General features: G+C 39.2%; 1 protein-coding gene across 3 annotated transcripts; it reads left to right on the forward strand.

Annotated features, from left to right (window-relative positions):
- Window positions 1-1,641: 1,641 nt before the first annotated feature.
- LOC18425886 (ATP sulfurylase 2) lies at window positions 1,642-19,645 on the forward strand. Of its 3 annotated transcripts, none has more exons than XM_011622033.3 (6): window positions 1,642-2,229; window positions 7,223-7,628; window positions 7,983-8,243; window positions 18,799-18,885; window positions 19,261-19,430; window positions 19,566-19,645. In XM_011622033.3, the coding sequence occupies exons 1-5, from the start codon at window positions 1,694-1,696 to the stop codon at window positions 19,396-19,398; spliced, it is 1,428 nt and encodes a 475-aa protein (XP_011620335.2). In that variant the 5' UTR covers window positions 1,642-1,693; the 3' UTR covers window positions 19,399-19,430; window positions 19,566-19,645. The 3 variants fall into 3 exon arrangements, with proteins under 3 accessions (XP_011620335.2, XP_011620334.2, XP_088704197.1); XM_011622032.3 differs by having other exon boundaries at window positions 19,261-19,406; XM_088848071.1 differs by having other exon boundaries at window positions 19,261-19,645.
- Window positions 19,646-25,013: the final 5,368 nt, after the last annotated feature.

Below are 25,013 nucleotides of genomic sequence, written 5' to 3' on the forward strand. Positions count from 1 at the left end.
AAATAATATTATGCGAAGTACATTAATTTTAGATAAGATAGTTTACTCTCGATAAAATTACCTGTCATCTAGGTATGGCTGTATTATATACCATTCTCCCTCCCTTTTTTTTTTTGTTGACGTTAAAATTGAAAGGTCGATCCTTTTATTATCTAAATATTTCGAGTTTTCACGCCAACTCCACTCTTATTATTGTGTACATTCTCTTCATAAGGGATAGTATATTTTAAGATTATTTATTTTTCTTCCAACTAAGTCACCTTCATCCGTAGATAGGGTTGAGAATGGGTTGGATCGGGTCCAGATCCACCAGGATCTGGATTCGGATAAAAAAAGTATGCACAGGATCCGGATACGATTAATCTGGATTGAATAGTATTCTTGGGATCGGATCCGATTTTGGATCTAGATCGGATCCAAAAAATTATGTTATATCTATATAACATATATGTATACATGAAATAAATATAATAGATCAATAACCGGGTCGGATCCATATTAGATCCACCTATATCTAGATCTGATCTGAAATACTATTCAGATCCAAATTTGGATCCAAATTTAACCTGTCAAATCCAAATTTTGGATCCATACCCAGATTTGGATAGGATTTGAAATTCAAGTTTCAAATCCAAACCGAGTAAATTCTCAACCCTATATATAATCATTAAATTTGAATTTATTTACAAGAATTGTGTCACAAAATTTCAAAATTCTCTTGAGACTTCAAACCGCCCAATAACATATCCCAAACCACCCAATTTCTCGTGTAGGCCGAGTTAAAAGCCGTTCTGTCCATTTCCCTTATTGGGCTGGGGCAAGTGGTTTTATGGTCTTGTGTAGTTAATTGATATAAGAGCAACGTGTTTGATTTCATTTCTTTCTATATTCAATCAATAAAGACCTCGGTCATTGTCATGGAATATGCGGTATGTCTTTCAATTTCAATTAAAATAAAAATCAAGTATTATAGTGGGGACTTTGAATTGATTAATATAATGGATATTATGTAATATGGTATATGGTCATGTACTACTAAGTCAAGGCAATTAAAAAACGAGGCCAATAGTACTTGGATATGGAATCATATTGGACCAATTTACAATTGTTTTCTGACAAAATGGATTCGGAGAATCTTGTCTTTTCAGCCATATACAAACTAAACAACCCGCCTTTGGTTCACATATAGCCATTTCTTTGTTTAAAATATTTCTTTTCACACTAATAACGTGTAAATTTCAATTAAACTTGAATTAAATGTAGATCAATTTCAAACCAAATGACTGAATTTTGCTGAAGAAAACAGTAGGTTTTGCAGTGAAGGTGAACAACCTCAAGGTTCAACAAGATTTTGAAGCCAAAGTCAGCTAAACTTGTGATTTACAGTAACCAATAAAAGCAAAAAAGTGACAAAATGGTCTACCCAAAAACCCACTAAAATTAGCTTCTCTACCAAACTTATCAAGGAACAGAATGATATTATTACCAGTGAATATGACACTTCCCTTCCCTTTCACCCCACCACCACATTCCTTTTATATATTTTTTTAATGTTTTATTTGACTTTTTGCTTTTGGTTGTTGACTGAATCTGGGTCCTCGTAAATCTCCTCTAAATATGGAGGCAGAGAACCAAGCAACTGTCACCAGATTTAGAGGAAGATTTGGAGGTGCCTTTGCCACTGAGGTCTCACATGGCTCTCACTGTGCATGCCCAACTTTCTATCAATCCCTCTTTTTTATCCATCTCTAGGACAAATACAAAAAACCCAACAAGCCCCATATACCATTTGAACCTTCTAAGAGTAACCCATTCAATCACCATTACTGCAACTCCTTCTTCAATGTCTTCTAGGGTTTTGTCAGTGAAGTCCTCTCTCATTGAACCAGATGGTGGGTCTCTGATAAATTTGGTGGTGCCTGACAGTGAGAGGCTTTCAAGGGAGAGAGAGGCTTCAGAACTGCCTCATGTGAAGCTGACCCAGATTGATTTGGAGTGGGTTCATGTGATAAGTGAGGGTTGGGCAAGCCCTTTGAAGGGTTTTATGAGAGAAGATGAGTATTTACAGAGCCTGCATTTTAATTCTATGAGGTTGAAAGATGGGTCAGTTGTGAACATGTCGTTGCCCATTGTTTTGGTCATTGATGATGAGCAGAAAGCGAAAATCGGGGGTTCATCTGATGTGGGATTGATTGGGCCTAGTGGTGACCCAGTTGGTGTTCTTAAAGGGTCAGAATTTGATCTATTTATATGTTTATTTTGTTTATCTAAATTACATCTAGTTCATTTTTTCACTAATTTGATCGCTTTATTGTGTATTATTTGCTCATGTTTACTTTTATTTTTTGTTATTTTGTTATTCTGATTTGTTTATGGTTCAATTAAGGGTGCTCTGATGTGGACTGATCTGAAGGTGTTTTGTTGCTTGTTTGTTGTGAAAACCTTTTGTTTTCTTATTTTATATTATTGGAAAAATATCTATGCTTCGAATGGTGTTGGTCCTACTGACCGTGAACGGATTGGCCTCTGGCCTTTGGGCACATTGGAACCGCATGAGTTCACCGGGTGGAGCACGGTCCGCCAAAATCAGCATGGGTTAGGTGCTAAAGTCTCAAGAGAGTGGCATTGGAGCGATTTGGATTTTGACAAGTAGTTGATGAGCACCAACCAAAGAGAAAAAGGCTAAGTAGTTGCTATATTGATTTATGATGCTGTTGGTTGGTTGGCAAGATACTTAATAATCGCTCGATTCCTTTGATATCTTAATGTAATCACTTGTTTAGTTGGCTAAGGTTCAACCCAAGGTTATGTTACTTTGCATGGATACATAGGCAAGTGTCTAACACGGATACGAGTATAAGAGACACCAGCCTTGAAATCAGACAGGTGTGACACATCCACAAATCATTTAAAGAAGGGTGGAGGGGGGACTTTATGTGAAACTGAGTATTTTCCGGTGAAATTTTAAGAAATGTTAAAGAAGTGTCTAGGTTTCTAAATTGTCAAACACATGTGTCATATCCTTGGTGTGTTGGCACAGGCAAGAAACCATGGTCATGCTTGTCCATGTTATGTAACCTCAAGGTGGGATATGGGATTGGGTTAAAGGGATTATAACTTGGAATTTGAAGTTAATGTTTGGTGATTTTGGAGATTGGTTACGAGTTAATATTTGTCGAGGAGGGATACAGTGGTTGCAGGTATTCCTCAGAGAATTGGAGGAAGTGTAAGGGGTTGTGGACATGGAGAGCTTGTCAAGCAATTGATTTGGGTTGAATGTGGAGCATAGGGTAAGCTTTGGATATTGATTATTGATTTGGTGGGTGGACATGGCCTTCCTGGCAATCTTTGGATGGTCTTTATGATCTCTCTCGACAAAGTCTTCGTGAAAATCATTATTTTCTTGTCATTGTAGGTTATGTGTTGTGGGGGATGCCTCTTATGGTGGAATTGAAGTTTTTTGATATAACGAGATGCCCGTTATGGTGGAATTGAATGGTTGCTATTTTGAGTGTTTCCTTGCATTCATGAGTTTCATTTAGGGGGGCTATATCTTGGGTAGGCAAGTAAGAGACACATTTGATGAGTCATTGTGAGAACTGTTATGCTCCTGATCTGCAGCTTGCTAGCAAAGTTTGGCTGTTTATTGTTCCCTTAGGATCTGACCCAGCTTTCTAGTTGATCCTGTATATGTAGGGAGGGGGGAACTTCATGTACTTGTGTTAGCACAATAAATTTGCAACTTTTCTGTGGAACTTCTTCATCATATGCATTAGATAGTCATTGGGTAAAATGTAGAGGCTCTAGCAGGTTAGAAATGCAGGGGCTAAATGAGTTGAATGTGAATTTGCAGTGCTTAAGATTGGCATGTATTTGTGATATGCTATAAAATTAAAGCATGTTGAGTATATTTGTCCTAACCCAAATACTCACCACACTTAACAAGAATCTCATAGTTGTCCTAATGTACAAGATTTCTGTTAGGACAGGGTTCCTATTAAAATCTAAGGAATCCAAAGTTTTAAAAACGTCTTTAAATAGTTAACAAACTCTTGATAGCCTAAGAGATTAGGAATTCAAATAGAATTCGATTTACCTAAAGGGTAGGACTTCTATATATTTGATAATCTCGAGAAATTAAGACTTCAATAGAATTCAATTTTCCTAAAGTCTGCAACTTCTATAAATCTTGATAAGCGTAAGAAATTAGGACTCCAGTAGAAGTTGATTTTTTTGATGTCTAAAAGTTCTAATTATAAATCCATTTTCCTACTTAAAGTCTAGATGAGCCTCCCTCCCTCCCTCCTGCTCTCTCTCTCCCTAGAACACACACATGCACATACACTGCCCCGTAATTGCCCAGGTCAACAACAGGTTGATGTTTAAGAGGAAGTGGAAATAGATGCCAAATACCGTATCATTTTGTTTAATTATGTGTGAAACAATTTTATGGTTTTTCTTTTTTGGTGAAGTTTGATTTAGTTGATTCATTTCGTAATGAGCAATCATTGTGGGACCAACTCGAATAACAGATGGGTTTATAGCATTAAAAGTTATCTTGTAAGTTTCCATGTTGCAAACTGGCATGCAATCAGTGATTTCTTTTTACTTTCTTGCTTTTGAGGATTTGACATGCAATCATTGTTTGCATGAACATATCCTTGTCTATGTGGCATGAGAAACGTATGCGTTGTTTTTAACCAGTGATAGCCGATGAGGAATTATGCATCTACGTGGAATGTAGAAGAACTCTCTGATGATTTGCAGTATCATCAGCTGCACACATGTGAGGGCCTATACGTTGTGCAATGTGACCCATAGAAAATAAATACCATGCCATGTAACATGTATCTTCAGCTCTTGCTTGTGAGTGGAAATGGAAATGAGGAAGGGAGCCATCTGCTATGTCTTGCCTATGGTGGGAATTTATCCATAATTGTATCAGGACCAATGTGGAAATATAGTGCCCTATCATGTTTTGGATTATTAATGAGGATGACTTGGGAAATACTCCTACGGTAAGGGTGCTACTGAAGTCAAGGCAGGGTCTGCTCCTAGGTCCTGTCCTTCTCACTATTGCAATACAACACTGGGTGTTGATGTTGAGAACGAAAAACAAATAATTTTGTACAGAGCGAGGTGCTTCCAGCAAGAGAAGAAGAATAATTTGTGGAAGCATCTGCCTCAGTAAGTTTGAAATAATGAAGGCTACAACTGCAAGTAGCTTGTATGACTAAGCTTGGTTTCTGCACTTGAGTATGGAGTTCTTTTTCCCTTTGAGATGTTTCTTTACCAATCTTCTCAGTGTTTTTTTTTTGTGCAACTCAATATTTACTTGTAAAGAACCTTCTCACATTCTTGCCTCTGAAGCAAATGTAAAGTGAAACCTACTTGCTGTGTTTGTAGCCATAACCTATAAGAATTGATGTGAGCAGCATAATAGGTTTTCCATTTACCTAAAATATTGTTGTTAGTGGGGTAGAAAATTGGGGAAAATTTTGTTAACAGCTTCCTAGGTTCTAGCTTGACTTCCAAAATAAGTTGAAAATAATAGAGTAGATTCCTCTTCTGTCTTACGCACTTATAGTCTAATTTGTATTATTTAGGGAGATAGGATACATTGTGAGTTCGTGTCATTAGTTTGGCTGCCCCTGTCTGCCAGCTTTTGTCTGGGATCTGATCTCTGCTGCAAATACACATAAATTAGTATCTTTACACATATAAGAAGCTTTACACATATAAGAAGCTTACAATCCCCATAATGCATTAGATGATAATTTTGACTGACATAGCAATCTCTGCATTCAGAAAATTTAGTCTTATCTGAAAATGATTCTATTTCATTTACAGGAATTCGGTTGTGCACCATAATGGCACATTTGCCCAGTCAAATGGATAATCCTTGTAACTGCTCTGTGGGGAGTGATGTTTATTTAACGTGTAAAAAGTGGTTGCTAGCTTTACATGATTAGGACTTAAAAGAATGTTCTATGTATTGAACTTCATATATCTGTGAAAAGATTATAGCATGCACCATCAAGTAATAACACTTCTGGTTTAGGTATATTAAAACTCCCAGATATTTACATAGTAAAAATAGGAATCTAGTTCAGGAAAATAATGATTTCATGATTCAAGGTACTTTCTCTCATTGCCTTCAACCAATGCTTGAAACTTTTTTATTTTTAATTTTTTTTCATAAGTAGGCTTCATTTGGGAATAATGATTCTAAAAAATGCGGATTTGGATTGGGAATTGCCAATCCGGATAGGGAATGGGAATCAGTGGGGACTGATCTGGTTCCTAGTTGGAAGCAGAAATCCGTCCAATTTTAATAAATTCACCTGGTTCTATGATAGAATCGGGAGAGGCTGTCACTGAACCGAGCGATCTAGATCGGCCAAATCGCTTGATTCCTACCCATTATATTCTTATTATTTTTGAATTTTAAAATTTTCAATTCTAAAATATTATTTGAAACATTTTTTTGACCGATTCCCACATTTGAGACACGGTCTGATCGAGCCTGGATTGGTGTAATGGTGGACTGGTCCGGGTTTTAAAACACTGTTTGGGAAAGATTCTAGAATGGGTTTGGCACCATATCAGTGAGATGGTGTTGGCCGTCAATAGGTATTGGTTTTCCATACCCCACCTCATTCATGTATTTGGAAAGGGGTCCCAACCCCTTTCCAAATATTGTTGGAAACTTATGTGTTCATGATGATCCAGGACATTATATTTTGGTAAATTTCCCTATATCAGTTTATGGACATGACTGGGATTTGATTGTTAGAGAGTGGTAATAGCACGAGTCATTTATAATTTGGTCTAAATTTCCTCCATGGGTTTATGAAATCTGGAATAATGTTCTATTAAAATAGTATTTTGTGAGACTTGTTTTTGCAATCATTATCCTACAAGGGACAAATTTTGTCCCTTCCGTTTTGTGAAATTCAGATCTTAAATTGATTGATTTGATCTGTATTCTAGCTGAGTTTTTGTACTAATTCTATTCTATTTTTTTTCTTCCCAGTTTGTCCATTTTTTGTTTTAAGCCTGGACCTTTGGCCAAAACTGGATCTGAAATTTAAACTATTAAATGTTAATTTGGGCTAATTTGATTTTCTTTCTGTTTTTCTTTATTTAGTTTTTCTTTCTTTCATATATACATGCCAGCATGCTTGATATACAAGCCGTTGTGCTTTGGCCTCTTTTATAGAATTCAAATATACAAGCACAACAAAGAAGAAAGAATTGCCAGAACTTGGGGAACAACAGCCCCTGGCTTACCATATGTGGAGGAGGTAATCAACCCTGCTGGGAATTGGCTCATTGGTGGTGATCTGGAGGTCTTCAAACCTATAAAATACAATGATGGTCTTGACCACTACAGGCTTTCGCCCCAACAACTTCGCAAAGAGTTTGATAAGCGTCAAGCTGATGCTGTGTTTGCCTTTCAACTTCGCAACCCTGTTCACAATGGGCATGCATTATTAATGAATGATACGCGTGGGCGCCTTCTTGAAATGGGTTACAAAAACCCCATATTATTGCTTCATCCTTTGGGTGGCTACACCAAGGCAGATGATGTGCCCCTAGATGTTCGTATGGAACAACACAGTAAGGTCAGTGCTAAACCATGAGACATAATATCTCTGATATGAAAAGTATACTATGATTCACTGGACGAAGTGAAACCGTGGTCCATTGAGGTCATCGTCCTCTGATGAAATGATGGGTGGTGAGGTAAAGAGTGTGACAAACAATTCATTTCACTTCATTTCACATCATGTTGATGACTCAAAGGTACTATGATTTTTACATTGTCCATTGGACTTGTATATTCTTTTCCGATTTAATCAACACTATTTTCAGAATTTATATAATTTGCTGTATCTTGAAGACTGATTATTGTTTTCATTGCTTGCATACTCTTTAAGGATTTTCAACAATTTTGTCTTTTCACTTATATTCATTAGGTTCTTGAAGATGGTGTGCTTGATCCTGAGACTACAGTTGTGGCTATTTTCCCATCACCCATGCATTATGCAGGTCCTACTGAAGTGCAGTGGCATGCGAAGGCAAGGATTAATGCTGGGGCTAACTTTTATATCGTTGGTCGTGACCCTGCTGGTATGAGTCATCCTACAGAAAAGAGGGACTTGTATGATCCTGATCATGGGAAATTGGTTTTGAGCATGGCTCCGGGCTTGGAGAAACTAAATATTCTACCATTCCGGGTATGCATGCCATTTTACTAGTTAAATTGTTTTTAGTAAGTTTTTTTCTTTTCGGGTTTGTAGTTATTACAAGTTATGTTCATTAATCAGATTAAATGTGAACTTAACCATAGACTCTAACTTAAAGATGGCCATGCAGCAAACTTGGGCAGGAAACTTGGATTTAATCCATATTTTCTTAGAAATATTGAAGAGTTTCTTGGAAACAAAATCATTTATTACTGAAGCAATCGATCTTTGGTCTCTTCACAAAACGAAGTATGTTATTGTTGTGGGCATCTGAACAATATTACACATCGTACTTTTCTATGTGCCTATTGTGTATTTAAGTGATTGGTTATCTAAAATTGTGGTACCTCTGAAGTTGTGGCTCTTAATTCACTCGAAAAAAAAAAGTTGTGGCTCTTGAATGCTTATTTTATATCTTTTTCGCTTTTGAATGTTAACTTGGGGACCTGTTTGGAATGAAACTCAAGACGCCCCCATGACCACCTATGCTTGCGCTCATTCCTCATATTCATCTTCTTTCAATTTGTACCTTTTAATTTGGGTCAATTTAGCAGTATAATTAGTGGAAACTTCATTTGCTGTTATGTTCATGGGGCTTTAGTCGATTTCTTTAGTAGAAAAACTTGTAACCCTCTCTGTCCAAACTCCCTGTGCCTTCCCTTTCTCTTATCTCAGGTCTGGGGTAGAAGACCATGTCAATGGGTCGCGCTACCTGCAGTGGGGGCATCAGGAGAATTTGGGTGATCTGGAATCCCCAGGAACATTCCTGGTCTCCTCCCATTTAGGGGAATTCTCTGTTTCTCTTCTTCTGTCTCGCACTCTCCGCCCTTGTTTCTGGTCCGAACTTAAAATGGTTGCCTCTCTTCCTTATCCTGTCTGGTGTCTTGAGGGTGACTTCAATAACACTAGATGGTCTTTTGAGAGAAACTCTAACTCTTCCATTTCTCAAGGTATGAATGATTTCTCGGATTTGATTTCTCAGCATTACCTTCTTGATATACCTCTTCAAGGCTGTCGGTTCACTTGGTCCAACCACTCTCGTCAACCCTGTCTGTCCAAACTTGACAGATTCCTCTTCTCTGTGGATTGGGAGGAAACTTTCCCGGGTTCCCATGCTCAGGCCTTGGCCAAAGTCACCTCCGACCATTGCCCTATTCTCCTTGATACCCAAGCCCTCTGTAGAGGCCTTAAACCCTTTCATTTTGAATTACCATGGCTGGAAGAGAAGTCCCTCCTTACCCTCATTTCTGTCTGGTGGAATTCCTTTTCTAGTCAGGTCTCTGGCAGGGCTGGTTTTCGACTCCAAACTAAAATCCAGAGGCTTAAAGCTGCTTTGAAGACTTGGAGTAAATCCATTCCTGGGAATTACTGCCATAAGGCCTCACTCATTGAATCTATTCTAGCCCTTGATAGGACAGAGGAATCAAGACGTCTGATAGAAGCCGAATTCGATTCTAGAAGTCAATTGAAGTCGGAATACCTCTCCACCCTCAAAAAAGAGGAACTTTATTGGTTTCAGAGATCTAGAGTTAAATGGCTAAAAGCTGGAGACCTCAACACACAGTTTTTTCACCAGATAGCAAATTGCCGTAGGAGAGACAACACTATCTCCACCATTAAAGTGAGTAACTCTTACCTTGTCCAGCCTGATGACATAGAACATGCTTTTCTCCCTTATTTCCAAGCCCTTTATACCGCCCCTGTCGCTCCCAGACCTGCAATGGCGGACCTGAAATTTCTGTCTCTAACAGATGCACAGTCCCTTGGGCTTGATCGTCCATTTCTGGAAGAGGAAATTCTAAAAGCACTACATGATTTAGCTGGAGACATCGGCCCCGGTCCTGATGGTTTCCCCAGTGCCCTCTTCAAATTATTCTGGGATACCTTCCGCTTAGATTTCTTGAGTTTCTTTGATGAATTCTTTCACCAGGGAATTCTACATATCGCTATTAACGCTACTTTTATTGCTCTGGTACCAGAGGTGGAAGGGGTTGAGGAGCTCAAGGATTTTTGTCCAATTAGTCTGTTGAACTCCTCCTACAAAATCCTGGCCAAAGTCTTGGCTTCAAGATTGCAGTAGGTCCTCCCTTCCATTATCTCCCAATCTCAATCAGCCTTTGTCAAAGATAGACAAAACTTAGATGGAGCATTACTAGCCCATGAGTGCATTCGCTTTAGGCACTTGTCAAAAAAACCGGGGCTCATTTTCAAAATTGACTGGGAGAAAGCCTATGACCATGTAGACTGGACCCTCTTGGATGAAACCATGAGAAGAATGGGTTTTAGAGTTCGGTGGTGGAAATGGATGACAAGTTGTCTTTCTAATCCCCAAAGCTTTCTTTCCTTCCAGCAGGGGGTTGTGCCAAGGGGACCCTCACTCCCCATTCCTCTTCACAATTACGGCTGAAGTCTTTAGCTGGTCCATCTCCCGCCTCTTCCAGGCTGGCCTTCTCTCGGGTTTCCAAAGCTCCCGTCGAGGACCTGTTGTGTCACATCTGCAATACGCAGATGACACACTAGTCTTTTTAGATGCCTCTCCACAAGACGTTGAAAAGTTGAGATTGTATCTCAAATGCTTTCAAGAGGCCATTGGCTTTAAATGGAAAAATCTACAATGATGGGGGTCCTCATTTCGACTGCTAACATTAAGGATTTGATCCCGACTTGGGAATGCAAAGTGGACGAACTCCCCACTGTGTATCTCAGATTGACCCTAGGCCTTGGTAAACCCAAAAAGAGGCACTGGTCACATGTTATTGACAAGGCCGACCGGCGCTTGGCGGGTTGGAAAGGCAGATACCTTTCCCAGGCAGCCCGCTCCACTTTAATAGAAGCAACTCTTGCCAACGCTCTGGTCTACCTTATGTCACTTTTCCAAATTCCATCCTATGTGGCAAATCGGCTTGAACAATTAATGAGGAATTTTCTGTGGTCGGGCCAAGCGGAGCAATCCAAGTTTCACCTAATCTCTTGGAATAAAGTTTGCCTACCTAAGCAGCAGGGGGGACTAGGTATCAAGATACTTCGAAAACATAATCAGGCCCTCCTAGGTAAATGGTGGTGGGGCCTCGCTACGCAGACTGACTCCCTATGGGTCCAAGTCATGCGCCACAAATATAATATTACTGAAGGAACATGGGTGCCAGATAAGAAAAACATCAACAAGGCCTCAAGCACGTGGAAATCTTTCACTTCATCCCTCTCATTATTTAGGACTTTCATTTCACTCAAGGGAGGGTACAAGAGTGTGCTTTGGTCGGATACTTGGCTTGGTCACACTCCTTTTAGGGAACTGTACCCATGCCTTTATTCCATAACCTCCAATAAAGAAGTAACAGTCGTTGAAGCAATGACAATAGTGGGAAAGGGAAGGGAGTGGAACCCTTCCTTCAGAGGAAATCTCTCCGATGAGGAAATCTCACTTTTTCTCTCTTTTCAATGCTCTTCAAAACTCTTTCATCCCCACCCATTGGAGGGATCAATTGGTCTGGTCCCTCACTCCCTCTGGGACTTTCACGGTGGCATCTTTCTATAAAAGACTTATACAACAACCCACTTTCCCTCTCAACCCTCCCTCGGTGTTATCTAATGTATGAAGCACTATCGCACCCCCCAAAGTGAAGTGCTTAAACTGGATAGCAGGTTCTCAGAGGGCCCTTACGGTGGATCACCTTCAAAAAGAGGAATTCCAATTCCCAACAGATGTGTCCTTTGTCTCCGCGAAGAAGAATCTAACCCACATCTCTTTCTACATTGCAACATGGCTCACAGCCTTTGGGGGCAAATGTTACAGCTATGTGGTGTCCAATGGGTCCTGCCAGCGACAGTCAAGGAATTGTTACCTCTTGACCCCGTTCTTCACTGGCTTAAGGCAGGGAGAACAATTTGGAAAGCCGCAGTGGCAGCTATTATTTGGACAATCTGGAATGATAGGAACTCTAGGAATTTCCAAGGAATAGCTACCGAAGGTCCAACCTTGTTCCATAAAGTTACATCCTTAGTAACTTTTTGGGCTTCCAATCACCGTATCTTTGCAGGTCTCCCTGCTAGTGCTTTTCTCTACAACTGGAAAAATATAATGGTTCACCGTCCTCGCAAGGCTCACTGACCCCATCTATGGCAACCCCCCACCCAAGGTACCATTAAACTTAATTTCGACGGGTGCTCCTTTGGAAACCCTGGTCGTGCTGGGGCGGGAAGAGTGCTCAGGGACCACCGTCGGGCAATTTTGTTACCTACTCTGAATACTTGGGCATCTAAGACTCTTAGCATGCTGAGGCAATGGCCCTCCTATTGGGATTGAAAAGCTTCAATCCGTCATGGGGGCAAAATCTTACTGTGGAAGGGGACGCTAGTAACATTATTTCTTGGGCATCAGGGGGCTCCTCCCCTCCTTGGTATCTTGCTCCCATTTTTGATGAGATCGCTGACATTTGCAGAGCTATGGACGTGTCATGGATGCATACCTTGAGGACGTCAAACGACTTGGCTGACCTGCTAGCAAAGGACGGGGCCAGAGCTCACACACAAGACACAAAAGGTTAAAGGAACAACAGCTTTTGGCCATCTAATTTTGTCTTTTATCACACAATTTTCTGTACAAAGGGGCAAATTATTTCTTGGGCATCAGGGGGCTCCTCCCCTCCTTGGTATCTTGCTCCCATTTTTGATGAGATCGCTGACATTTGCAGAGCTATGGATGTCTCATGGATGCATACCTTGAGGACGTCATACGACTTGGCTGACCTGCTAGCAAAGGACGGGGCCAGAGCTCACACACAAGACACAAAAGGTTAAAGGAACAACAGCTTTTGGCCATCTAATTTTGTCTTTTATCACACAATTTTCTGTACAAAGGGGCAAATTATAGCCCTATTTTTTATAATATCATTGTAGGGCTGTCGTCTTCACTTTTTTGTATAAGGTTGGCTGACAACCGATTACGAGGAGTCCCACTGCTTAGGGACCCTCGGTTTTAATACCTTTGTATTAACTACTTCAATGAAATACAGTTAACTTCTGTCAAGAAAAAAAAAAACTTATAACCATTGAAAGGTAAGAAGTAAATTTTGAATGGAAGACCAAATATCCTTAGCACGTTGGTGATTTAAATTGTTAAATTGTTATAAGATTCAAGTTTTCTAAAAAAGTGTGCTTATGATGACTTAATTTACTATGAAGGAGTCTGGGGTAGGCGTCCCTGTCAGTGGTTGGCTCTCCCTGCGGAGGGAGGCTCAGGTGGCATTTGGGTAATCTAGGATCCCACAGCGCACTCTCTTCCCTCCTCCCTTGTTGCGAGATACTCAGTCTCCTTACTACTCTCCAGGATACCCGATGGGTTGAACTGGAAATTCTCAGCTGTCTATGGGCTCAAACAAGACACTCTCAGACTGCTTCTCTAGCAAGAGCTAAATTCTGTAGCATCCCTACCACATCCCAGTTGGTGCATCGGGGAAGATTTCAACGTGACTAGATGGTCCTTCGAAAGAAATAACTCCAACAAAATTACTCCTTCTATGGACCTCTTCTCCAATTTCGTAGCCCTTAATAACCTGCTTGACTTACCAATACAGGGAACCCAGCTCACCTGTTCCAACCACTCCTCCTCCCCTTCGCTCTCCAAACTTGACCGCTTCATAGTCAGTACGGAGTGGGATTCGTCTTTTCCGGGAACCCTTGTAGTTGCCCTACCAAAACCGACATCGGATCACTGTCCCATTTTGCTCAACACTAATCCTACTGCGAGGGGAGCCAAACCTTTCAGATTTGAGCTCGCATGGTTGGAAGAACCTGCTCTTTTGGACCTCTTCCCTGCTTGGTGGCAATTCTGGTCTGACTCTGTCTTGGGTTGGGTTTGCTTCAGAATCCAACGGAAACTGCAGCTTTTGAAAAGTAATCTCAAAGCTTGGAGCCGTCAACTCCCTGGATCTTTTGGTCCACACAAGCTTTCTATGCTTCAGGCTATCAAGTCTATCGATACCCTTGAAGAATCGAGATCTCTGTCGGTCTCGGAAGCCCATTCTAGAGAGCAACTTAAATTTGAATACCATTCTATTCTCAAGAAAGAGGAGATATTTTGGTTCCAAAGGTCTAGAATCAAGTGGTTGAAGGCTGGAGACTTGAACACTAGTTTTTTCCATAAATTAGCAAATTGCAGGCATAGAAACAATACCATTTCTCACCTTCTGGTGGGAGAAAACCTTCTAGATCAGCCCCAGGACATAGAACAGGCTATCCTATCCTATTTCAAAAATCTGTTCTCAGCGCCCCACGGTCCCAGGCCGGTTATGGGGGACCTCTCCTTCCTTCACTCCCCAGTGATAAAGCGATCTTGCTGGAGAGACCTTTTGACGAGGCGAAAATTCTCGAGGCAATCTCTCAATTGGACTCAGATAGGGCTCCTGGCCCAGTCGGGTACCCTCTGGTCTCCTTTAAAGTCTTCTGGGAATCCTTTCAAGGTGATTTCCTTTCTCCTTTTGAAGAGTTTCACTCTAGGGGAGTCATACACAGGGCCATGAATGCTACTTTTATCACTCTTATTCCTAAGATTGAGAGTGCCAAACAGCTCAAGATTGCCGACCCATTAGCCTGGTTAATTTCACTTACAAAATTTTATCCAAAGTGTTAGCAGCTCTTCTCAAAGCTGTCCTACCTCTAGTTATCTCTCCCAACCAAAGTGCTTTCATCATAGACAGACAGATCCTCGATGGGGCCTTGGTTGCTTATGAAGGTTCCCACTCTAGACATCTTGCTAAAGCACCGGGTCTCATAGTTAAATTGGAATGGGAAAAAGCCTATGACCGTGTGGATTGGGACATTTTGAATGAAACCCAGCTTCGAATGGGATCGTGGTTGAGGTGGAGGAGTTGGATGAAGGCTTGCTACTCCCAACCTTTCTTCTCCATCCTCAACGGAACCCCGAAAGATTAGTTCCCCTCTTCTAGGGGATTGAGACAAGGAGACCTCCTCTCCCCTTCCCTTTTGCCATCTCTGCAGAGGTGTTTAGCCAGTCTATCTCTAGGGTATTTGCAGCCGGTCTGATACACGGCTTCTCTCTTGCCAACCAGGGCCCCACGGTCACTCACCTACAATATGCAGACGACACCCTAGTTTTATGCAATTCCACCGTAGAAGAGAGTACCAATCTCTTCCTGTTCCTTAGATGCTTTGGATTTGCTACTGGGTTCAAAGTCAACTTTGAAAAAACTAAAATGATGGGGGTGGCCATGGACTTTGCAACTCTCAAGTCTTTTGTAGGCTGTTGGGGTTGTGGGGCTGAGAAGCTTCCCTCCAAGTACATCTACCTCCTTGCATTGACAAACCGAAGAAGCGAAACTGGTCCTACATAATAGACACTGTGGACAGGAAGCTCGTATGTTGGAAGGGTCGTTTCCTGTCACCGGGAGGCAGATTCACTTCAATCAAGGCCACTCTGGCCAACATCCCAGTCTTTTAGATGTCCATTTTCCTCATGCCAGCTGCCATCTATTCTCACATCGAACAGTTGATGCGAAGGTTCTTTTGGTCAGGGGAGGCTGCAAACCATAAGTTTCACCTTATTTCTTGGGACAAACTTTGCCAACCATAGAAGTGGGGAGGGCTTGGGATTAGAAATCTGACGCTGCACAATCTCGACCTTTTAGGGGTGTTGGTGATTGGCGACACTTAGCGGTCACCTGTGGATTAATATTCTGAGGCACAAATATCATCTGCCATCTTCCCCTTGGTTACCAAACTGTGCCACAAACTCCAGATATTCGGGGATATGGAGATCCATTTGCGCAGCCTTCTCGTTTTTCAAGCAGTTTATTAGATACCTTCCAAAAGAAGGTAGCCACATATTCTTTTGGAAAGATCTTTGGCTTTGTCAATCTCCTCTCTCAGAGAGATTTCCGGCCCCCTTCTCTTTGGCTCATTCTCAAGTAACTGTTATGGCCGACGAAATGACCATCACTGGCTCGAGGCGTTCCCGGAACCCCAATTTCAGACGACCTATAAATGAAGACTAATTAAGCCTATTTGCAGATCTGTCAGTGGAGTTACAATTGTGTTTCTTAGCCCCTCATGGTGAGGACCGCATTATTTGGACTCTGGTAGCCCTTGGAATTTTCTCGGTCACATCTTTGTATCAAAGACTGGTGCAATCCCCCACTTCCCCCTCCCTCCCTCCCACTTCGATAATTGCACAGGCCTGGTCATCTTTTGCTCCTCCAAAGATCAAGATTTTCATGTGGATTGCCCTCTCTCAGAGAGTCCTCACGGTGGATCAGCACCAAAGAAGAGGTATGGCAGATGAGGAATCCAACCCTCGTCTGCTTTTGCACTGCCCCTTTGCCTTCAATCTGTGGGGCGAGCTGCTTCGCCTCTTTAATGTCCAATGGGTGCTACCGGCCACAGTACCTCACATTGTTAATGCTGTCCAACCTTTCCCTTGGGCAAAGGCAGGTATTTTGCTTTGGAAGTCTGCGGTGGCAGGCCATTTGGATTGAATCGAAACAACCAGATTTTCCGGGGAGAGTGCTCTTCATGGTACAACACTTTCGTCAAACTAAAATCCGCCGTGGTGTTTTGGGCAACCAATCACAAGAGTTTCAAAGGTCTTTCCGCCACTGACTCTACTCAGAATTGGGAGGCATCCCTCCAACATAAGCATCATTCGAGGGCAGCATTGTGGAGACCTCCTGCCCAGGGCACTTTCAAGCTTAACTACGATGTATGCTCCCTGGGAAACCCAAGACCATCGGGAGCTGGTGTGCTCCTCAGACATCACCTTGGCAATACTGTCACCTCTCTCTAAGTTCCTTGGCCATACTGATTCCGCGGAAGCAAAGTCCATTGCTCTCTGTTGGAAGGCCTCAATCTAATCCAGCCTCATGGGTTAGACTCGCTTACGATAGAAGGCGACTCCTAGAATGTGATCTTATGGGCATCCACCTCCACCCCTCCCTCATGGTATTTGGCTAACATCTTGGCAGAGATCGATCACCTATGTAGGGATAAAAGCATCTCTTGGCAGCACATTTGGAGGGAAGGCAATCAGGAGGCAGATACCATGGCTAAAGCAGCGGCAAGCATGGCGGGCTCATGGATCTTGGTGGTTGTGTCGTATTATTTTGGGTTGCCTTTGCTGTAACCTTTCTTAAGAAGACCTTTTTCTGTCTTTATTTTCTTTTCTCTCTCTATTATTTGGAGCATCCGTTCTGTGGATTGCCCATCACTCCGTTCATTAATTCAAGGTTAACTTTATCAAAATTTTTTTTTTACTATGAAGTTGTAAACAAAATGGACAATTATACACTTCATATCTGTGTGCATCCCCTCTCCCGAATTGGCATGTGGTAATTTTGTAAATTTTGAATGGAAGACCAAATATCCTTAGCATGTTGATGACTTAAATTGTTAATTTGTTATAAGATTCAAGTTTTCTTAAAAAATGTGTGCTTGTGATGACTTAATTTACTATGAAGTTGTAGACAAAATGGACAATTATACACTTCATATCTGTATGCATCCCCTCTCCTCAATTGGCATGTGGTCATTTGTTTAAGCTTTAGGCATTTGTTAGCCCATTAACTGGGGCAATGTTTGCTACCTTACAAACAGGCTATGTTTAAGTATGTCTGAAAATAAATGTCTAGAAACAAAGGAAAAAAAGAAAAAAAAAAAATAATCCCCAATTCCACTTTTCTATGCCTAATTTTCTGTTTGGTTTGTGGAAAGTAATGTAATTCTTATATCAGAGGCAATGTTCTCAAAAAACAGACTGGTGGGCTGTGTCCACCCACCAATCCCAATCTGGATTGGCCAGATTGCCAATCTGGCAAAATTTATATATAAAAAAAGGAAACAGGAAACTTAACGTTATATATTATATACCTTGTGGATTTTAAATCATGTGGCATGAATAGTTTATTTGGAAAAAAACTATGTCCAGGGTCTGATTCACATGTGTGTACATGTCTTTTTGAACCTCAAAAAAAGAGTTTTTTGAACGTTATAAATTTTGTACCTTAAAAGGTGACTTTTTTGAATGTTAAAATTTTTCTACCTTTAAAGACTTTTTTGAACGTTATAAATTTTGAACCTCAAAAAAAAAAAAAAGTTTTTTGAATGCTATAAAAAGAAAAAGAAGGCTGGAGGAGGTTCGAATGAACCTCCGACGTTGTGTTCCCTTCTTAGCCGATGCTGCTGATCAAGTAATTTGTTATAGAGTATCCATTATATATTATATGTTACACAAATCGCTGATTCCGACGAGGAACCCGCCTGGTCATGGATGATTTCCAATACGGATCGACAATTTTTCAAACGCTAGTCTGAGGTATATGGCTAGGTTTTACTGAGGATTTCAATTCTCAAGTACTACATTTTATGTATCAGTTAGGTAATTCTGAGTAAAATCTTTACATGCTATTGAGCTTTCTTTCCCAAAACTGGCTTTTATAGGACTCATCTAATTTGAAAGGTTCTCTAAATTTTAGATTCTTGAAAAGAATAATAAAAAACCTTCCCCTTTGGTCCCTCATTCTTTTTCTGAATCATGCAGGTGGCTGCATATGACCAAAAAGAAAAGAAGATGGCTTTCTTTGATCCTTCACGCCCTCAAGATTTTCTCTTCATCTCAGGCACGAAGGTGAGAAATATAAGAAGCTCTTTAATGGGTGGTATTGGTTATATTAATGCATCTGGGTTACATCCTAGATTGTATCTAACATTGATGTACTATTGTTTAGAATTTGTAATATTTAAAGAAGATTGTGAACTTTTCTTTGGCTTACTTCTTGCTTGCAGCATATTTAACATGTTATAAAAATCCTTCATGTGTAATCTTATCTGATGTCTGTGTGATCATTAGTGTGGGGCATCTATTTCTTTGCACAGTATTGAGTATAATTTTGTGATTTTGCCAAAGACCAAGGACATTAAAAGACTTCTTATTTGTATTTGAGTTTCTCTTTCTGGGATGTTACGTACTCATTGCAGCATTGTTTTTGTTTCGATGATTCAGATGCGTACATATGCACGAAATGGAGATAACCCACCTGATGGCTTTATGTGTCCTGGTGGATGGAGAGTTTTGGTTCAGTATTATGAGAGTTTGCAGGCAGAGGAAACAAGCAAGCCTCCTACTGTAGTTTCTGTGTAGAGAATTAGGTGAACTTATTGCAGTGCATTTGGGTCTGTCTCTTTTACTTTTTACTGGTCCTTCTGTGTTTTACTTTGCGTTTACAAATGAAATTCAATGTATGATTTATTTGGGCATTCTCGAAGTTTGGAAAATATTATCTCTTATTGGGTGTTCTGGCTTTGTAGCTAACTGGAAGATTAAAGAAACAGCAGGAAGATAGAAAATTAAAACATAATGAAAGTTTGTTGTAGTGTCTGTGCATCAATATTTGGCAGAAGTTGTTGAAGAATGGAATGCTTCCAGTAAATTGAAGTAAGGAGTGGGAATTATGAGACTTGCAGTATATATTACTTCCAAGGAATGACAGCGGCTTGATACCCCAGTTTGCTTATCGTTGGCAAGGACAAAATGAGTTGATTTATCCTTTCTTTTTTTGGTAAAGGAAAATAGAGAGTATTTTTTATCTTTTTAATCATCTGAGTACTTAGTTTCTTTTGAGGCTTGTGGTTTAGCATGTTATTGTAATTTAGACTATTGCGATCTTGAGCTCATTCAACTCTCTCAGTTACAGACCTTTTTCTGGTTTTAACAATCTTAGATTGGCTTCTGACCCTTTTTTCTGCTTTTAACCAGACAGATTGGTTTCTGTTTCCAAAGGTTATCTATGCCCTTCCAACTCTATGCTTGGGATCTATACCATGGACCAAGATGTGATTATAAATCTAAAAAACTTGTTGCATTTTGATGTCGCGTTTGAGATCTATAGTAGTATAATGAAACTACGTATTTGTGTCCAAACAACGGGAAGAGGAAAAGTCGGAGAAACTAGTGCAAGGGAAGAAAATACTCAAGAAGACACTATTGTTTCTCTTGAAAATTGAGTCTTCTGTCTATGAGTTCTTGTCAATGTTGTGGGAACATATTAATTAAGTTGGCTAAGTTTGAATCGAAGTGGTGGTTCAGATAAGTGATCCTTTCTTTGTTTGTGAGTTCAGGAAATTCCGATGAACCAACTTAAAGAAAAATTTAGAATGAGCAAAGAACACAAGAGGGAAAAAGGTAATACAACTGTAGAATGTTGAAGAAAAAGAAAATACAACTGTGCCTGCATTATTGCATGGCAAAATCAGGAACAAAGAAGGAAAATTGCGGTTAATTGAGTGCATTTGGATTTCCTTCCCTGTAAAATGAAAAGCATATCTGGACAAGAAGTTTTTGAATCAGCCATGGGAGATAGGTAGGCTTTTTCCCCTATCTCCTCAGGGTCCAATAGCCTAAAAGCTTCTTGGCTAAAAGATAAGAAAAATGCAAGGAGATACAGTGGGATTCTCTGCATTGTATTTCTAAGATTCTGTGCAGTGTCTTCCTAAACAGGGAACTTGGCATCAATCATTTGAACAAACTGTAGCAATTTAATTAGAATTAACTCTAAGACTATTTCATTTGGTAAACGACATGTGTATTTCAATCAATCAACGCTTGTAGTTTTCTAATTTATTTTGTTGAGAGAGAGAGAGATTCTAAATACAAAAATGAGAGCAGAGGTAAGAGTTTTCTCAGTTTTCTACTGTACTTTGTTGACAGAGAGATTCTAAATACAAAAAAGCAGAGGTAAAGAGTTTTCTCAACCAAGGGAATGGCCTCTAGGCCTGGGTGGTCAGGGCAGGGCACTAAAACATGACCTCTTGAGTTCTATTTCTACTGAATTTTTAATTTAACATAAAAAAAAAGGATGCGTGATCAAAAATTATGGAATAGAATTGGTGATGTCATAAATCTTTTTATAGCCCTTAGAGGTTCAAAATCCCTAAAAATGGTCCATCTTGTGTCTGGTTTTCTATTTCAAGTGTTTACAAATTTAATAGATATTTATGGTTTTTGAAGCTTCAAATTCTATAGGCAAAGGTCGAATTTATAGGCCATTACAATATTTAAGTGATGCTTCACCTTTTAGAGAAGTTTCGTGGTGATGCCATAAATTCTTTTAGAGAAGTTTCTTGAGCGTGCAATTCAAAAATGTAAACAATGTTTCACGGGGTTACTTATATCTTAGAGTACATTCACTTGAACTAGATTGCATTTTAGATCCCACGAAGCCAGGGCATTCAATACTTTGAAGAAAACGAATGCATTTTATACCTCTAATCCCAGAGATGTTAAAACATCAGCCCGCTCAAGAAAATAACAAAAAAATAACAACTTAGGAGTGCGTAGCATGGCCATATGTGAAAAATTTGGGGTCCATCGGACCAATAGAATTTTTAGGAGACCTGCTACTTTTTTTTAAAAAAATTATTAACATCATTGAGCATTTATTTTTGATTCCTTCAATATGGGCCTCTACTATCCCAATGGGCTTATGGGCTTTCAAGATTTTTTCATGTGTATGTGTGTGTACACACATATGGAAATGATATTGTAAGCCAGCCACCTTACATAACAGTATAGCTGAGTGGCACATATTCAACCTAACATAATAAGGAGTGTATACAATGAGACGATTTACCTTTGATACAAGGTGGTCACAATTACTTACAACCATTCGATGTGAAGTTTGATAGCTTGGATGTCATAAAGTTCAAAAAAATTTATTTTGAAGTTTGAGCTTGGTCAATTGAATAATTGCAGCCACCCAATTTCATATCCAATGGTCAAGATTAATGTCTCACTTTGTACCAAAGTAAATGGTCTCATTCTATACTTTTCCAACAAAATATAGAAAGCCAATTTTCATGCACATTATTTACTTTTTATAAGTTTTTTTTTCTATATAATTCATGTTGACCTAAATTTTGGGGAGTGGTGAACCAAACCTAAGTACTCTTTAAAAATATATAAAAAATAATTCATTCAAAGTACAGCGACTAAAATGCGCCATCACTGCTGACCTTTAGAAGGTTTAATCTTCACTCACTATTTTGCATGGATAGGTAGGACTTTTCTGTTTTGCCCCCCCTTGGGGTGGTGTTTCCATAATGGAAAATGTTTGGATAGGACTGTAGCCTTATCAAAATGATCATGGTGACATGAGGAACCCTACCCCCAAAATTTTGAGTGTCAAATGCACTTCCTTTGTACAAGTGTGTAGCGAGCATAGTGTACATCTACTCCCTCAGGCAGTAGAACAACTTTGGAAGGATTTTTACAATTTAAAATTTTGGGAACAGCCAAATAATCAATAGATGATTATTTTCAAACGAGAAAGTTAAATCGTGAGTTTTTTAACACTTAGATCTCACCCTAAAAAAAAAATTGGATGGTTATTTTTTTAATGCATAGAGAGTGAGATTTAGATTTTTTTTTGATATTGGTCTATGGGTTTAAGAGGCTAGATTCCCAAATTTGGGTCCTAAGTTACTCCAAAATTGAGTTTTACTTGATGGAGTAAATTGGCAATATATTCCTGGGGAGCATAAAATCTTTTAGGTAATTATATTTCTCTTATTTTGAAGATACGGATATTAGATGTATTTTTAAATCAGTCATAGATAGTACAAGAGATCATTGGTAAGAATCTCATGTAAAATTCAAACTTACTTTATAGAGGGTATGAATGTTATCCGAAGATTAAGAAAAATACAAACTAAGGGTGTTTGTGATAAAAATTATGAAAGTGATTTTCTTGATAGAACGCCATTAGAATGCCGCAATGGAGGAAGGACTTCAAGGGTGTAAAAATGAGAGAGAGAGAGAGAGAGAGAGAGAGAGAGAGAGAGAGAGAGAGAGAGAGATTTTTCGCGTGTAACAAGGAGCTCAAAACTTACAAAGGATGAACCTTTGCATATTTATGTACACCGACAACTATCTCTTACCATGTTAATCAGTAGAAATGAAATTTATCAAAAAAATACTTAATAAGAGATGAATTATTCAACACTTATTAGTTATTTATAACTATTCCGATTCTAGATCATAGGTTTTTTTAGAATTTTTAAATTAAAAAAAATATACGTAAAAGTCTTATATTATTTATCTCTTATAACGATTTGATAAAGGGTGTGGTTTCTATAAGGTTGCAACTTTTAACCATCCAATTAAGATGCACATCTAAATTTTGTCATAACATATAATTTTGGTGTAAAATTTTTTTAGGATTATCTGAAAATCTATTTTCATATATAATTATAAAATTTTAAACTCTAAAAATGGTTAAAATCAAATAGATCTATAAACATATGAAAATCTTGAAAATGAACGGTCTTAGATAATGTGTGGAAACATGCATTATTTTTAGGATTCAAAATCATCTTTTTTTTTTCTTTAAAAAAAAAAAAAAAAAAAAAAAAAAGGATATGGAGAAGGCTTTTGACAAAGTTGAATGACAAGTGCTCAATGAGATTATGAGAAGAATGAGTTTCGGTGTTAGATGGATTTTTTGGATTACGGGATGCATTTCTTCTGCCTATTTTTGGGTTCTTATTAACGGATCTCCTAAAGGGTTCTTCCATGCTTTTAGGGGCATTAGACAGGGAGACCATCTATCTCCTTTTTTTTTACCTTAGTAGTAGAGGGTTTTAATCTGATGTTTAAGAATGTTGTAAATGCATGTCTTCTTACAGGTTTCCAAGTTTCATCATCTGGGCCTATCATTTCACATTTGCAGTATGCAGATGACATCCTGATTTTTTGTGATGTTAGTGAAGAGGAATTGCATAATCCCAGCACATTCCTCTTATATTGCTAGCTAGCTTTGGGCTTCAAACATAAGACTGCAATTGTAGGCATCTTTTGCTCTAACAGCCTTTTGGATTCTTTTGCTTCAATTTTGGGTTGTAGAGTTGATAAGTTTCCCCTTAAATATTTAGGGGTTTTTATCTTTGATCGTAAGCTCACTCATGCAACCTGGGACCCTCTTATTCACAGGTATCAAGTTAAATTTGACCTATGGAAGACCAAGACTTTATCTTTTGATGGACGTATCACTTTGGTTGAATCCACTTATGCACATCTTTCTATTTATTTGATGTCAGACCTACATATACCTAGTGAAGTAATCAAGCTTATTGAAGAATATATGCAAAACTTCATTTGGAGTATTATGGAGGATAACCACAAAAAGTTTCATTTGGTGAACTGAGACCAGGTTTGTATGACGTCAAAGCTAAGAGGTTTGGGTATCAAAAAACTTAAACTTGTAAACTGAGCTCTTCTTTCCAAATGGTGGTGGAGAATCTTTCAAAACTCATCTCATCTCTGGAAGGATGTGTTAATTGCTAAATATGGTTTTGATCATTGAACCTACTCGATTGAAAAATGTAGAGGAGGCAAATTCACCTCATAGATTTGGAAGGATATTTATAGCTACAGAAATATTGTTTTCAGCAACATCAGATGGCTTATTAGCAATACATATAACACTATCTTTTGGTTCAACAAATGATTTGGTGATGCACCTCTCTCTTCTACTTATCTTGACTTCTTTGCCAGAGTTGCTCAACCTGATGCAAAACTTTCAGAGTTGATTTCTCTTTCCCCCTCTAATTGTATGGTTTGGAACATTGGTTGCCTCTACAGTAGGCTACCGGACATGATTATTTCGCAGCTTCATAATCTCCTCCAATAGCTTGAACAAGTTTACATCTCTTTTAATGCCGAAGATTTGGTCATATGGGAATCAGAAACTGATGGATTTT

Source organism: Amborella trichopoda, chromosome 9, assembly GCF_054954075.1.
Source record: "Amborella trichopoda isolate Santa Cruz 75 chromosome 9, AtrichopodaSantaCruz75HAP2 v2.0, whole genome shotgun sequence".
In the NCBI taxonomy this organism is placed as follows: Eukaryota; Viridiplantae; Streptophyta; class Magnoliopsida; order Amborellales; family Amborellaceae; genus Amborella; species Amborella trichopoda.